At 40.2% G+C, this 15,942-nt stretch overlaps 3 protein-coding genes across 4 annotated transcripts; 1 reads left to right on the forward strand and 2 right to left on the reverse strand.

Moving 5' to 3' along the window:
* Positions 1 to 462: 462 nt before the first annotated feature.
* On the reverse strand, positions 463 to 1,419 carry LOC131893372 (uncharacterized). Its single transcript, XM_059243368.1, has one exon. It carries the CDS (start codon positions 1,332 to 1,334, stop codon positions 528 to 530), a length of 807 nt encoding a protein of 268 aa, XP_059099351.1. The 5' UTR covers positions 1,335 to 1,419; the 3' UTR covers positions 463 to 527.
* Positions 1,420 to 5,342: 3,923 nt separating this feature from the next.
* Positions 5,343 to 6,715, reverse strand: LOC131892907 (NADH dehydrogenase [ubiquinone] 1 beta subcomplex subunit 7-like). Its single transcript, XM_059242772.1, has 3 exons — positions 6,474 to 6,715; positions 5,583 to 5,745; positions 5,343 to 5,516 (listed from the first exon to the last, which is right to left on the reverse strand). The coding sequence occupies exons 1-3, from the start codon at positions 6,691 to 6,693 to the stop codon at positions 5,417 to 5,419; spliced, it is 483 nt and encodes a 160-aa protein (XP_059098755.1). The 5' UTR covers positions 6,694 to 6,715; the 3' UTR covers positions 5,343 to 5,416.
* Positions 6,716 to 11,195: 4,480 nt separating this feature from the next.
* On the forward strand, positions 11,196 to 13,764 carry LOC131893218 (uncharacterized). Of its 2 annotated transcripts, none has more exons than XM_059243193.1 (3): positions 11,196 to 11,334; positions 11,400 to 13,234; positions 13,307 to 13,764. In XM_059243193.1, exons 2-3 carry the CDS (start codon positions 11,401 to 11,403, stop codon positions 13,534 to 13,536), a joined length of 2,064 nt encoding a protein of 687 aa, XP_059099176.1. In that variant the 5' UTR covers positions 11,196 to 11,334; position 11,400; the 3' UTR covers positions 13,537 to 13,764. The 2 variants fall into 2 exon arrangements, with proteins under 2 accessions (XP_059099176.1, XP_059099178.1); XM_059243195.1 differs by having other exon boundaries at positions 11,400 to 12,394.
* Positions 13,765 to 15,942: the final 2,178 nt, after the last annotated feature.

Below are 15,942 nucleotides of genomic sequence, written 5' to 3' on the forward strand. Positions count from 1 at the left end.
GGTCACCTCCAATTTCAATACACTTATTATATCTTTTAACCCAACTCTCAAATAGAAATAAGAGGCTATTTCTGTACCATTCATAACTTAATTTAGGCCGAATAAGAGGGACCGCCTGGATAGCAATAGCTCAGAAAAGAATTTCAAAATTTAATAAGTAGTTGCAACATTAGCAAAAGTTCCAAAGACAAGGACAAACGAATATACAACCGATTGTTCAGTCGGAAACAAATATGTTTGGGTCCAATGAGGACATAACAATGGGCCTATGATAGGTTTTCATCTGTTTAGATATGTTTTTGACCTTAACTTTACTCCACTGAGCACGTTGGTAGTAATCCAAATATCGCATTGAAACTGCCTTCACCGTAATATATTCATATGAGATATTGCAGGAATACTCTATCATTTTCTAAAATATCTCTGTCAAACCTCTTTCTTACAATGACCAACTACAGAAAGTAAAATAACAACAAAAAGATTTTAATTTGACAATTCACAGCAAAATACAATTCAGTCACAGAACATTATTCACTTTGGATTTGGAGTTTTCGGTGTCCCTTAACAGTCTTGGCCGAATCTTTGGGAGCAGTCACAGTCAGCTGACCATCCTTGGAAAATTTGGATCCCACCTCATCCACCTTGCAGTTCTTCGGCAAGGCAAACGACTTGCAAATCTCCCGATTGCGAGTAGTTCCATCCTCGTTCTTCTCCTCCATCTTGCCGGCAATGGTGAGCACACCCTCGGGACTGACCTCCACATTCAATTGCTCGGGCTTGAATCCGCTCAATGACATCTTGACCTCGAAACTGTCCTCGGTGTCGTGGATCTCTTGCCCTTTGAAGAGATCACCACCCAACAGCTTGGGAATGATTTCAAAGGTCGATTCCAGAGGGTGGGCCTCGCGCTTGGGCGGCTCGGCCTTGGGCACCATGACCTTCAACACGCCGTCCTTGTACTCGGACTTCAACTCGGCCAGTTTGCAACGATCGGGCAGAGCAAAGGCTTTGGTGAATTGCTTGGATGTGACCACACCCTCTTCGGATTTATCGTGCGTGTTGGCCATGACTCGGAGGTAACCCTGCTCAGAGTCCAAGCTTAACTTGAAGTGGTCTTTCTGGAATCCACTGGCCTTGACTTCCAGCACATATTGGTCGCCTTCCTCTTTCCACTCCAAAGGCTCTCGCTTCTGGAGTTGATGGCCAGCATGAGTTTGGGGATGGTAGAAGTATCTCAGGGATGGATAAGCCCCTCGAGATTGAGCACGATGGCCCCAGGGATTATTGGGCATAAGAAGGTCGTCGTCGAAGAGCATGGGTAGGAAGAGATCCATTTTGGGTCACTTAATGGTAGCGGTATTTGACTACTAGTCGCACTTTTGTCTTTCTTGTCTTTTACTGATGGTGAATGTAGAAGGGATCGAAGAATATATAGTGAGGGCGAAGTTTCTAGTACGCTCGAGGTTCATGCTTGCGCGAGCGAACGTTTGTAGGCAAGGAAGAGAGCAGAAAGCCGTTCAATTTGTAGAAGCTGCTCGAATATTCCAGAGTTCGAGGTTGGGTGAGTTCTGCAACTCATCCGTTCTAGATGATGATGTTAATCTGATAGATGACGAGAGCCTGGAGTAAGTAAGGATACTAGGGTATCTTGACGTTCATGGCAAAGAGCGAAACCGATAATCTCCAAAAGTATTTTTAAAGAGAGTGATCTGGAAGTAATCATGAACTAATATACTCCCTCTCAAATATCTGGAGCAAATGACAATTCAAACGTCCACAAATAAGCATTGAGTAAGGACACAATTTTTGCAAAGCTTTTCAACCCTCAAGAAATGTCAAAAATAATCTTGGTATTTTTCTGACGTCCAAGAAACAGGCACTTTTTTGATCTCACAACTCTACTTTATTCTAGCTCTATATCTAAAAACATTCCAAAAAATAATATTGAATGGCTTATCTGATGTGTTGCTCCAATACCGAGTTACATGGAATTTGATTTTGAGATTCGTCCGTCTACTTTAGTTTCAAAACATCCCCTATGTTACATATTCTGCCAAAGAATGGCCTTCTTTCAACAACAACTTGACCAATCTGATTCAGGCCTTTTGATGCAATTAAAACTCAATTGAAGAGACTTTAACCTCGAGAAAGGTAAGCTAAAATCCACTTCGGATGCAAAAAAGGGAACGAGTATTTACACTGTTTTGAACGGAAGTGGAATGTCAGTTCCTTTTTCATAAAATTATTTTAATCATTAGTCGCAATTCAGTCAATACTGCTTGGATTGTATCTGAACTCTAATACCTATACATTTCAAACTCATTTTTTTTCCTTTTCTTGCACAATTTCAATATAGCTCAAAATGTTTTACAACATTACTTCTGAGCACTCTTTCAAAAATAAAACACACTCTAATCCTGTATTTTTTTGTTTATTTGTCGTGATTTTTGAAAAGTTCAATTCGCTGTTCATTTAATCGAATTCTTAAGAAGATGCATAGAAAAGGCAATTTTATAGATTTGGGCAATTCTTTTGTTATTTATCAATGATCTGGGCATTTGAATGAAGGTATGAGGGGGTCTATTTCATTAAATTAGTTTTCTCAGTGCCAACTCACCCAGGGCATTAGTCGTTCCTCAATAAAAGGAACGAATTACAGTTACAGTTACTTTGGTCAAAAATAGTAATTCGTTACACAACCGTTACTCGAAAAATATGTAATGGCGTTACCCGTTACAATTACTTGAATTTTAAAATTTTCAAAAAAAGGCCATTCTGGAAGCTTAAAAAGGAGCGAGAAATGAGTAATTCTTTTAGTTTTTGGGTCGTTACAATTACATAAATTTAGAATGTAATGGAATTACAGTTCCTTTTTCGAAAAAAGGAACGAATTACTGTCATTTCGTTACTTGTAGTTTCGTTACTAATGCCCTGCAACTCACTCATGGCTCCAGGTCTAATAATACAATTTTTTGTCCTTGTTCGCGTGGTAAATGGGCTGGAGCCCTGATAATTAGTATCACTGCTTTTGTTAAACCTTTTAGGGACAAGGTTACAACGACCAGAACTAAATCTTTTCACCGTGTTATGAGCTAAAACAACGGTGCCCTCTGGAAATGAATAACTTTTTTGGTCCACCTTGAAATGTACTGATGAAGTGTTCATATCTTGAGACTAAAGCAGTCCCACAGCGGATTTGTTCTTCAGAACTTCTTACTTTTTCTTCCTTAAAAGTCCTGACAATGAGTCTCCGATATGTTCCTTTGGTTCTCTGGTTTCTAATGGTGAACTGAATTGTGGTGATTTTCCTTTTTCTATTGGCACGCTCAAGCATCGCAATTATGAAAAATATTGAATAATTTAAGAATAGCAAAAATGTTAAAAATGAAACATGGCAGTGCTGGGGCGAGTTAGGATTCAAGTGTATTCGGGCTTGATTTTTTTACTCTATGTTGGAGGAAATGGCCGGATTCGTCAAAACAAATCTTTAAATCTCGCAAGTCTTCTCACTCGACCTGACTCTAGTATTTTGTTTTGCTTGGGGTGCCAGACTCATGTAAAATTGGATAGAAAGATGATAGAAATATAGAAAAAAATAGTAAATGAAAAGACATCCCCAAGACTTCCGACAAGCCATTCGGCTTGTTTTCAAGCTAATCTTAGAGCCATGAATCGTCGAGTAGTTTATCTCGACTTTGCCAAGGCCTTTGACAAGGTAGATCATGGCCTTTTAGTTAACAGGCTCCATGAGATTGGGATCCAAGGCAAGGTTCTCAATTGGCTAAGAAGTTTCATTTGTGGTAGAAAACAATTAGTTAAGGTTGAGGGATCCCTTAGTGACATACATGATGTCAAGTCGGGTGTCCCTCAGGGCTTCATTTTGGGTCCTCTCCTGTTCATAATCTTCATTGCTCCGCTTCAGAAGCTTGGTAGTAGTAATGTCAGTATCTCTTCTTATGCTGATGATACAAAATTGATAGTTGGTAGGAATGGTCAGAATTCCGGTTGTCTGGCAGAGGTCCTAGACCAACCTACTCCTGGGGTTGCTGCGAGTAACATGGCACTGAATGGAATGGAATTTCGCTCAATGACCTTTGGTTCGACGCCATTAGACACTCCACTATTAGATGATGAAGGTGAGGACATTGAGCAGGTCTCATCCATGAAGGATTTAGGTGTAGTCCTCCAAGATAATGGAAAGTTCAATGAACATATCCAGTTGAATGTTGGTAAAGCTTTTCAAACATGTAGTTGGATACATCGCACGTTTAAGTCCAGAGATAGTGTCACGATGCTAACTCTGTACAAGTCGATTGTTCAGCCGCATCTTGAATATGCCTCTCCCATTTGGGCTCCAATTAGTTCAGCAGGTTTGCAAAAGCTCGAGCAGGTCCAAAGATGATTTACTAGGGACATTGAGAATATGAGAGAGCTCTCGTATTGGGAGAGGTTAGAAAGGTTGGGATTGTACAGTACTCAGAGAAGGTACGAAAGGTATCTGATATTGTACGTTTTCAAAAGCATTCCGTGAGCTTTTGTCCCAACCCAGGATTTAGGATCAATTGTAGTGACCGTAGAGGCTTAATGTGCGTTTTGAGAGCACCTTCAAGCCCTCGAGAATCCAGGCTAGTTAAAACAATGAAGTTCACCTCTCTTCTTTCTCGGGCTCCTTCATTGTTCAATTTGCTGCCCTCAAATAGTCGTAGGGCATATGTAGGCGTTGATCCAGTAGCAGGATTTTAGTGGACTTGGACAAGTTTTTCAACCTTATATTCAAGGATTAACCAGATCAGCCAACTCCAATTCGTTGGTCGATCAAATAATATATATATATATATATATAAAGATAAAAGTTATGTAAAATGAATATATTTCTCGTTTTGAACTGCTGGGATTCCAATCCCGGTAGCGGTAAGGAAGTCCGCAAAAAAAAGAAAAAAAAATCCCACCCTAGCTACATACAGGGCAGTGGCCAGATTATTGGCTCAGTCCCACTCCGGGTTTCCAGATTATGAAGCCCTAAATCCCATCAAACATTCTTTCTCACTAGGTTCACTAAAAGACTCGAATCCTCTATTGGACTCCGAGGACTCGCACGAGTCCGACTTTTGGCGAACTCGCTCCAGCAATAAAACGTGGTGATGTTTCCATCATTTTCCAAAGATTCTTCCGACCCAGAAAAGCCAAATGGCCCAAAGCTGGATCTAATAGAAAGGCTAAAAATTCAAATGCTGTTCTGTGAAAATAATCGTGAATTTCTAGAATTTCAATTAAAAACATAATCACTCTCTAGGCAATTGCTTACAGACAACCCCATGAGGAAGCAAAGCAAAAATTGGGGATGTTTTGCACACAAGTTGTTTTTATTGGTGAATAAGTCTATGAACACTAACAAAGCCGTCGAGAGTGGTCTTGCTTAAGCAGCCATAGCTTCAGCATTGGCTTTTTTGTTCATGCGGATCTCCCTCTGTTTCAGACGGAACTCTCGTTCGTATTCCATGACTCTTCGAGTGCTCCTGCAATTAAAATCGACAGTTAATAGCTAGTCCTTTCGCTGATCGTTTAAAGTCGATGGATCTCACTGATCATATTGGCATAGATCCCAGTTATGAAGATCATGTGAACACATCACACTCGGTTTCAGATGGATGCACTTTTTGTATTCAATCAACAAATGTGCACAAAAGTCTCGATTTTGCGGTGGAATCTTGGCTGCATCCATTTCCTCCACAGTGGCCACCATTTCTGCAAAGGTATGCGCTTTAAATTGAGGACTTTCTTTTCTATGTTTCCAGTAAAAAAAATATTTGATGAAAACAAATTACACGGCTGCAGTCAACATTCTCTGATCTACGCCGTTGAAGACCACATGAAGGGAAGTTTTGGGTCTCGAAGCTATCAGAAAAGGTTTCTTTCTCTGTTTTGACCCTAGTTCTCGGAGAGCTACATCGTGAACTTTGTAACCACTATCTACATTCTAATTTAAATATAAAAGCGTGCAGAACTTGGAAATAATATGAGTGGCAATTTAACTCGACCTCCTTGATCCAACCCTAATTTGTTAGTGGGGATTCAATTTAACATCAATGAAAAGATGAAATTAACAATAATGACTCTCAAATGCTCTCGTAATTTAAATCAGTGTGTGTATTGGCGGGCAATTGTCAAAATGCATTATTCAGGTTCTCTCAGGGTTCACCGATACAAGACACTTATTTAAATTTTCAGAAAAGGCCACTTTCAGGGTGGTTTGGGTTCGATAATTTTTATTTCAAAATTAACTCTCGTATCCAGTTTATGAACAATAATCCCCCTTTATTCACCACTGTTTTGGATTTTACAGAACTGAGACTTCAAGGCGGTCATGCTAAACCAAGGTTTCCCTGTTTTCATATCAAATATCATTTAAAACCAAGGTGTTTATCTCAATATATCTTTCTCCTTGAAGCTAATGTGCTTCATGCATGGCTTACTCATTTCCTTGCGTTTGCCATCAAACCCAAAATTAGGATCATAAGTGGGCACAAAGCAATGGACAGGTGCTCCTTGAGGGTTGGAGTTGAATTCTCGAACATAATCGGGGATGATATTGCCCATGGTCACAGAGAGGTCCTTGTTCCTCAAGCACTTGATGTACTGTCTGTTTAATGGTGGTTGTAGAAGGAGACGATACAATCCTCTGTCTGTGTACATTCAATCCGTCAGCTGATTTTCGCTTACACTCTCAAGGGTTGCCATTGACTTCGAAAGACAAAAGAGTTCAGAAACCTTCCGCTTGTTTATAAACAGTTTGGGTGGTTTTGATGAAAATTCATGCATGTGCAAGTCATAATATCGGTAATAGTTACTTGCAAAAGCATTAGCTTCCTTATCATCTGGGGTGTGTGAGCATTGATCAAAAGTAACGGTTTGACTTCAAAAGCTGGGTTTTGGCGGCACTAGGGGCATATTTCGAGTTGAGCGACCTTTACTTTTGGTGAAAGATGAAAGCTTGAGTGTGAAAACTTTTTTAAGGATGAGAGGTTTGAAATTCTCAAAGTCTTCATACAACTTTAAGGAGCAACTTTGCTCATTTTGTGATAAACCAAGCAAAAATAAGGAAAGTCTATGAAAACGCAAAAGAAATGGAAACGGAGTTTAAACTCTCTAAATATTCCTCTTCAGTCAGCAAATCACTTTACAAAGAGAAAATGTAAAAAAAAGAAACAAAATTTGGCAACTCTGTTTGTCTTTTAAACGAATATCTGTTTTTTTATTTGCTGTAGACTTCAGCTTAAGTTGCGTAATATGGTCAGATCTCCGAACAATATTGGGAGAGTCAAGATTCCGTGGCCTAGTACAACTGAGTGCATAAAGATTTATAAAGACTACTTCATTGAATGTTCTGTTTTCAATTTTGTAATCCCAACATTGCAAGAGAAATTGTGCAAGTACTTGAGAAGTGACCTCTTTAGTGCAGTTTTGGCTAGTTTCATTGGTGAACCCTACTTTATAAAGTAAATTTACCTTTTGCCACCAGTTTGAAGCTCCATAACTTGTAATATTTTTTGCGGATTTCCTTACCGCTCCTGGGAATGGAATTCCCAGCATTTCAAGACGAAAAACTTATTTACTTTACTTCAATTTATTTTCATATGTTGTTTGATCGAACAACAAATTAGAGTTGGCAGATCTGGCTAGCCCTTGAATATAGTACTGATTGGGAATTTTAGTCAAAAACTTGTCCAAATCCTGCTACAGGATCGAGACCTACGAGTACATACTCCCTACGAACATTGAGAGCAGCAAATTTAACAATGAAAGAGCCCGAGAAAGAAGAGAGTTGATTGGTTCGACTACATTAAGGGCAGTGACTACGTGCACTTTTAATTCTAGAAAGCCAATGTATACCGCATTACGAGAGGAAATATCTCAAAAAGTCTTCTCGACTTAGACTAGTGACCACTAAGCAAAACCGCTAGCCAGCCCATGAGGCTCCTACGCCTAGCCATGGACTCCATCCGAAATAAATTTTTGTAGTCCGAATCTGGGACAATTTTTCCAATTCCTACCGTTTCCGAATCCGAAATTTTCCCCTCAATCCGAATCCGAATCCGAAAGCCTTGCCCAATTCGAATTTTTATTTTGGTTGCAGCACGTTTCTTATATCTGTATGAGGTGTTACCTAAGCCAAAAAATAACCCTTTTGTTGCAATGACCTCAATTTTTTGGAAAAATAATAAAATAGCATAACAAATCATTTTACCTTGTTTCATTTGTTGTGCTATTGAATATTATTCTGTTGCTGATAATGTTGCAAAAAATGTTTATTAATGGTCATGATGTGATATCCGTTTTCATTTTCCCAAAAACGAATTTATAAACTGCAAATACTTTTACTCCTTTCTCCTGTTCAGAAACTTAAAGGTTCTTTATCTATGTGAGATTGCCACATAATTGCAAAACTTACTTTGAAGATAGTAGTTCTATTCCTTTGAAATCGACAGTCCAATCATCTGAAAAGGTGGAGGAGTTCGCAATCTTACGCAATCTCCCCAGTATGTTGGTGCAGGGACTCTAAAGAGAGGAAACGACACGGCTTTCCCCTCACCGCCAACTTAGGCCATTGCGTTGAATCAAGACAGTAACTCTAGTACCAATAAAACGAGATTATCCGTACTAAATAGTACATTAAAGTGTTTTAATTTAATAATGATATCCTTGATATACAACTCCGTCCAAATACTAAATATTTCTGATTTAATTTTGAAAGTCAGAAGAATATATGAAATACCCAATAACATCAAATTAATCAAAAACAATCAAATTGTCTTTCAAATCAAAAACACGCATAGATAGAAAATCAACAAGAATCATTTGATCAATTCATGAGGAACTTGCACTAACAAAATAAAAAGAAATGCATGGAATAAGCAATAAAAGTGCATGTACATAAATGTTAACATATTAGAACATCTGGGATGGACAATTGATAATTTTGTCTTAACCCACACATTTGACAAAAAACATCAGGCATTGGTGAAAAATGAATGAGTTATCTTTTTGTAAAGTTTAAATTTCTACTTATTAGGAAGTTTGCATAAAAGGCAGGCATTATTTAAGGGGCACAGGGTAATACCAAAGTACAGTAGACTAGATCTCAATTTGAACTTTGGGCTCCAATAAATTGTTTTTCTTGCAAAAGCATCCAAAATACCAAAATAGTCAAAGAAAACAGGTGCCATATCTCTTGAAATTATTATTTCTGATTATGAAGCATCTACATGAGTTTAAAGAACAATTTGTAGCTCAGAGCTACAGTATGTCTACTTTTGGATTGAGGCCATTCCTAGAGTGAGAACAATAGTTTCATAACAAAAGCGTCAAATTACTTGAAATTTGATCAAGATGTTTCTGAAACAATTTCTCAAATAATATTATTGGCAAAACAGAATTGATTGATTGTGCTTCAAGCAAATTCTTGCTTTATCAAGAAAACCTAATTAGCACTTTTCAGTTGTTGTACTTTAAGACATGTTTAAAGTCATTTTGAGTTTATCTAAATGCCTGGTTTTAAGCACATACCATCAATGGTTACAAAAATGATATTAGTCTCATATTTTGTTCAATAATTATACCAATACTTGACATTCAAAAATGTCAGCCGCGAAAGTTTAGGCCTTACTTGGCGGGAAAGGTTTCGTGATCACAAAAAGTGGCATTTCCTTGCTTTAGTGTCCTTGGTTGGTGTGGCCACCAAAGCAATTAGCGTTTTGGGCCTGGTATTCTCCAATGACCTTCAGATCTGATCCAGTATGTCCATGTGATACCTGACTATCTGTCAGATCATCAACATGTTTACTGGGTCGGCCATTGCTCAAAAGCCGGTGTTCTCTAGAGTAAGACCGACCAGAAAGGTAGGTTGGACTAGAGCCTAGGTTGGACTAAGTTCAAGTCCAAAGGCGAACACTGACCTCTGATTGTAGACATGTTAAGGGAGCTCGACCTGGTTCAATGCTGAAATAGGAATCGCTCATAGATGCATGCAGCCATTGATTAAGTAGTCTCAGTTTTTGAGAGCGTTTGCTCCACTCTAACTATCCCTGAATGTGTTAAATTTCCAAGGAATTGGAAGCAACTCTTCAAAAAGAGTTCCAAACGAGCAAAAAGGCTCCAGAGCAATTTGAATTCAATAGTTGTGGTTAGCCTTCAAAGAAAGCTGGATTTTATTCAAGGTAAGATTAAGTCCTGCAGTGAGAAGGATCAATCGATAAGGCGAGTAGAATGGTTCAAGAGGTCAGGCCGAATCTTCTTTCTTTTTTCTCTTATGCAAACTCCAAGAGGAAAATGAAACACCCCGTAGAACCTCTTGAGGTCGATGGGGAAGGTCTAGACAATTGGAGGTTAAGGCTCACAGGCTTGGAGAGCACTTCTTTAGTGTGTTTTCAGCTCTTGGAGCAACAGCTCATTGCTCTAATGATGAGTTTTTTGAGATTGGCGAGACAAGTCAAGTTGAGCGGTTACGTAAATAGCCTTCTTAATCTGTACGAAATATGGTTCACGTTCTGCACTTCAGAGGGCGCTTTGTGAGTCAGTCTGAACTAATTAAGGACCGATTGGGCCGATTCCTCTTTATTGAATTATACTGCGTTTGTGTTGTTTTGGCTATTTCTATCAAAATTTTATACATGATTAGTGACCTGAATCATATAACGCCCAGAAAAGCAATCGCTTTCATGGTATGTCACGAGTAGTTTATTTAACAATCTATCGTGCCTCTTCCCGTTTTGTTTAGGCTGTCTGACGTTGCAAATAAGGGGCCCTATGATCTTGCAGTCACAGATCAAGATGCTTGAAAGGCCATCAGGGACTTGAGGCTTTCGAGTTCTCCTGGCAGTGATGGTCTGACTTGAATTTAGATGGCCTGAATTCAGGGAGAGTTGGCAAAGATCTTTATCGTTTTCATTCACCTCACCAAAAAGAGCGAATTTGTTGCTGGTATGGAAAAATTCTTTTTTTTTCATGATTGCTAAGTTTTTTATTAATGATTGATATGTTTCCTATCATTTCCGGTGGCATGAAGATTAGTTTCGTTATTGGATTATTTCCTGTGGCAATCACATCAGGGCCTTAAAACTGAAAAGTTTCAGCCGTCTTACTATGATCTAACGAAACCAAGAACGCTCACTTTTTCAAAAGCCTGTTTAGTATCCACTTTGATTCATTGATAAACAGAGCCACCAATGGTTTTCATTGCCACAAGGGTAAGACGACTTCGAACTTCAAACAGTGACGAGTATAAAAGATTTCAATCCTCAGAGTCAAGTCATCAGTCAAAAGCGAACAGGTTTTGAGGTAAGGTTGATCCATAAGTAACCATGAGAAACGAACTCGTCTAGATGTATTTTCAATTGATTTAGGATGAAAACCGTGACATCTGTTGCTTTAGTGGCGCTCCTGGCCAATGCTGTGGTGGCCCAGCCTCCGTTCTTAGCCAAATTAAGTGGAGGCCCCCCTTCATTTCTCCGTGATGGACTCATCAAGTTCTTGGAGAGAGTCAACACGGCTTGCGAAGGTTCCGAATTGAAAACTTGCAAATGTCTGACCGATCAGGAGCACATTGGCATTTTCAAGACCGTCAAGGAAGTTCAAGAATGTAAACCGACCATCTGTAATTGCGCAGATGGCTCTAGGATCTCACCCGCTGTCCCTGAATTTCTGAGGAATAAGTCCAACAACAACTTGCACCCGCTTGCCATCTCCCTTAAGGAGAAATTCAAAGAAAGGGCATCAGTCATCCTTAGAATTTGCAATGGAGATCTGCCCGAAAAATGCCCTTGTGATGAGGATGAGCAGGAACCCATAATCCCTCCCTTTGTCACACCTGAGGCTGTTCACAAGTGTAATCCCAGTAAATGTGTTTGCGATAATGGAGACGAAGTGGACTTGCCCCGGACCGAAATCCGGTCAAAACTCACCGAACATATTGCGGCCGTCAAAGCACTCTGTAACGGGGAAACGCCCGAAACTTGCACTTGCAGTAATAATGATAAGATCGACTTCGAAGACCTCATAAAATCGACTCAAAATCTTTTGGATTGCTTACCCGAGATTTGCACATGTACTGATGGAACTGACCTATCTGTACCCACTATTGAACCTCCACCATTCGCCCAAAAAATGTTAAAGCGCCTCCACCAAAAGATCAACACCATTTGTCCTGGTGAATTACCTGCGCAGACTTGTCAGTGTTCCAATGACAAATCCGGCATTGACAGTCTAGACGATTTTGGCAAGACCAGGGATATCCTTCGCTGTCGTCCCAATGCTTGCACCTGCGCGGATGGATCCTCTGTGGAGGTCGAGCAACCTGAGGCTCCCAAGTTCATGAAAGAACTGGTTGAGAAGTACACAGGTGAGCTGAACACTCTTTGCGAAGGTGAGATGCCAAACAAGTGTTCTTGTTCTGGAACGGATTTGGAAGATATTGAGGGACCCTTCCAGGGCGGTCTGGCCTTATTTATGTGCCAAGTTATGGAATGCACGTGCGCAAATGGCGAAACGGTTAAACCGGAACTTCCTCAACTTCCCTTCTTTGACTCCGTATCCTCGTTTGTGGCCAAAATCGAACCTCAAAGCATCTTGAATAAATTGGTGGGTTCCATCTGTCCAGTGGAAGGTACTGATATTCAAAAGTGCACCTGTCAAGACGATTCCGTCGTGCCTGCACCTTTCAACCCTCCCAAGATGATCCAATGCCAGCCCAAGCAATGCAAGTGCCAAGACCAAGATGGGAACGTAGAGTTGATTGATATGGAAGACCTGACTCAAAATCCTTTGGCCCCTTTTAAGCAAATTTCTCAGATCTGCAACGGAGCGGAGCCCATTTCATGTCAATGCAGCAAAGACAACAAGAAGATATCCCCGCCATTTTCAAATTTCATGGAGATCGCGCTAGCATGCGCTCCTGAGGTATGCCTGTGTGAGGATCAAACCACACCCAAAGTGGAGATCCCTGCGTTCCTCAAAGCTTTGGTGGAAAGAGTCAGAGAAGGAGCCGACCCTTCCGGAGCATTGGACAAGTTCCAAGAACTCTGTGGCGGAGAAGCCCCCACCAAACTCACATGCCAGGATGACTCTGTTGCGGAAATGTCCCTAGCGCTCCCTATCATCATGTTTCAATGCAGACCGAAACTGTACCAATGCTCAGAAGGGGGGGAAATGCTCCCCCTTCAATTGTTTGGTTGTGAAAATGGTATACCACGACTCAATTACATGTCGTGAGTAATGTTTTGGACTAAATGAGCTTTTTCTGTCATGCTTACAGGTGGGCTCCCTGGATGTGGAATTGGTGACTTCGATTTGTCTTGCGGCAATGAGCTCCAAATCACCCTTCTGAGCATCCTCAAAGCCCACACCTCGGACTCTTGTGTTTGTGAGGATGGCAGAGCTCCACTCTGTATCAATAACAACGAGCCTCCCAAATGTCCCAATGGAGAAGCTGTTCAATTAGAGATTGGACAACCTCCTGCATTCTTAAAGAAATGTAGGGCTTAATGAGCCCCAATTATGCCTCAAACTATATCAACTCAATCTACCGACCCTGACCAATACCAATCATTGCCAATGGGCAACAAAAACAATAACTTGGATGAAGTGTGAACACGTGCAGATTTCCATACCAGTTCCAATTATTCCCCCTGAAAGCAGACCCCTCACTTCATCCATCATGCGCTGGGCTGTCCACAAGTTGTTACCAGACAAATACAACATTGTCTGTAGATCTCTCACCGTTTTTTGGCCTTCCACAATCTAGAAGTTTACCCTGGAAATGACGTCACCAAATTGGACTCTAGAAATCCGGGCATTATCAATTCTTCTCTTCGTGAGCCAACTTTTAGTACGAGGGCCAGCAAAAGGCGTCAAAAGTGGGAAATGGATTTGTTCCGCTGATTCTGTCACAACAAAGAAAATCTGAGCGAGATTATCCCTCTTCTTCTTTACATCTTCATCCGGTACCTTTCAACTGTTGTTCATTTGAATTTGTTCAAAGTCATAGTACGTAAGCTCACTGGACAGGGTACCATGAAATGGTCAAAAAAACATGAATTGTGAAGGAATTGGTATTCGAGTTTCAGGAACTATTTATTTTTAGTCATTATTTTGGATTCGCCATGGTTCACACGTGTTAGCGCAAGAGCGAGAGATTAAATCATCTTTGGCATAAAGTTCGCATCTGCCAGTCGGAAGAATAGACAAACCAGGATCCTCGGAGGAGTCATCCAATGCACATTGTATGGGATTAAAGTGTCACGTTCCGAGCAATCGATGCCAAAAGTTAAGTTTGGCTAATCCGATTACTCGTAGGATCCACATCCACTACTTTAAATGGATCAACCTCTTCTAAATTCTACTCTAAGGTAGCTATTATTTGGACTCATCGGAAGGCGAACCGTATTTTCGAAAAAAACAAGGAGCGACTTGGGGTAAATCCCTAATTGAGTGTATGAATGGGAGAGGAATTTCACAGTCAAAAGGCATGACCAAAAGAAAAACCACAAGGGAAGAAGGGCGTTGGGTGGAGCAAGGATGTACATATCATATGTGCAGCTGGAGCTGAATTGGTCGCACATTGGGTGAGGATGTCAGCTAGATTACCAAATGAGATACAGATGATTGAGCAGACTCTCTCTTTCCTTCAATCTCTGGTTAGGAATCAATTACGCTACCAAGTGAATGTTTAAACGAGGAAAGTAATGATTGATTGTTTGCTTTGAAGCTCCAAAATATGGGTTCAAAAAGAGGTAGTAATGTGAAAAGTTTTGAGCCCTTTAAAACTGTTTAGGTGCATGAAAATTGACGAATACCTGTAAAACGTGAATTTGTATTGTCCTTGTCCACACATTGTTGAGGAAGATTCGAAGTCGTCCATTTTTTAGCCGAATCAGGTGGTTTTTATGACACTCGTTGAGATTTTGCTCAAATAATAAAACTTCTAAGAACGATTTCAATTGCTATAAGACCTAATGGAACATAAAAAAGTGTTCTTAAAGTACCTCAGATCAGTATATTAATCCAGGTAATTTCAATATTGTCACTTTGAGAGGATTTATTTAAGAGGATCAGGGGTATGGAATGGCTCAGTTGATTAATGCGTCAAGCCGAGCTTGCCAAACTCGGCTTCATGGGTTCGATCTCAGGTCTCGCCAGATCAACTCTAGTGTGATAAACGCCCCAAGCGGCAGCATTGAGATCCAATTCCAAAGATCACCAAAAATACAATAACATCAGTATAAGAATAAGTATTTCCTAACGACGTTCAAAAATGTCGCAATAATCACACTTAATACAAAAAAGAGAAATTAGCCCCTAGTAAACTCATGGTAATAGTCAGGGAAAAGGGAATGTTCGACTTCAATAAGATGTTACAACAAGGCAAGAAGGACGAAATACATGGAGACCTGCTCGGGCGTTGAGCTGCACATTTTTATTACATCGGAATGCAGTAAAACCGCTGATTGCTTCTTGATAAGATCAACTAGGTATGAGTTGGAGGAATTCATATGGCAACTTTCAGCTCGATTGGGGCTTTTGTCATTAAAATTTGGTACTGTCTTTGTACTGGCTCAATTCATACAAATGAAAATTGACACCGTAATGCTCCGCTTCAGAAGCTTGGTAGTAGTAATGTCAGCATCTCTTCCTATGCTGATGATACAACATTGGTAGTTAGTAGGATTGTTCAGAATTCCAGTTGTCTGGTAGAGATCCTAGACCAAATCTACTCTTGGGTTGCTGCAAGTAACATGGCACTGAATGGAATGAAATTCCGCTCAATGACCTTTGGGTCGTCGCCATTATACACTCCACTATTAGATGATGAAGGTAAGGACATTGAGCAGGTCTCATCCATAAAGGATTTAGGTGTAGTCCTCCATGATAATGGAAAGTTCGATGAGCATA

The sequence above is a fragment of the Tigriopus californicus genome, chromosome 2, assembly GCF_007210705.1.
Source record: "Tigriopus californicus strain San Diego chromosome 2, Tcal_SD_v2.1, whole genome shotgun sequence".
Lineage (NCBI taxonomy): Eukaryota > Metazoa > Arthropoda > Copepoda > Harpacticoida > Harpacticidae > Tigriopus > Tigriopus californicus.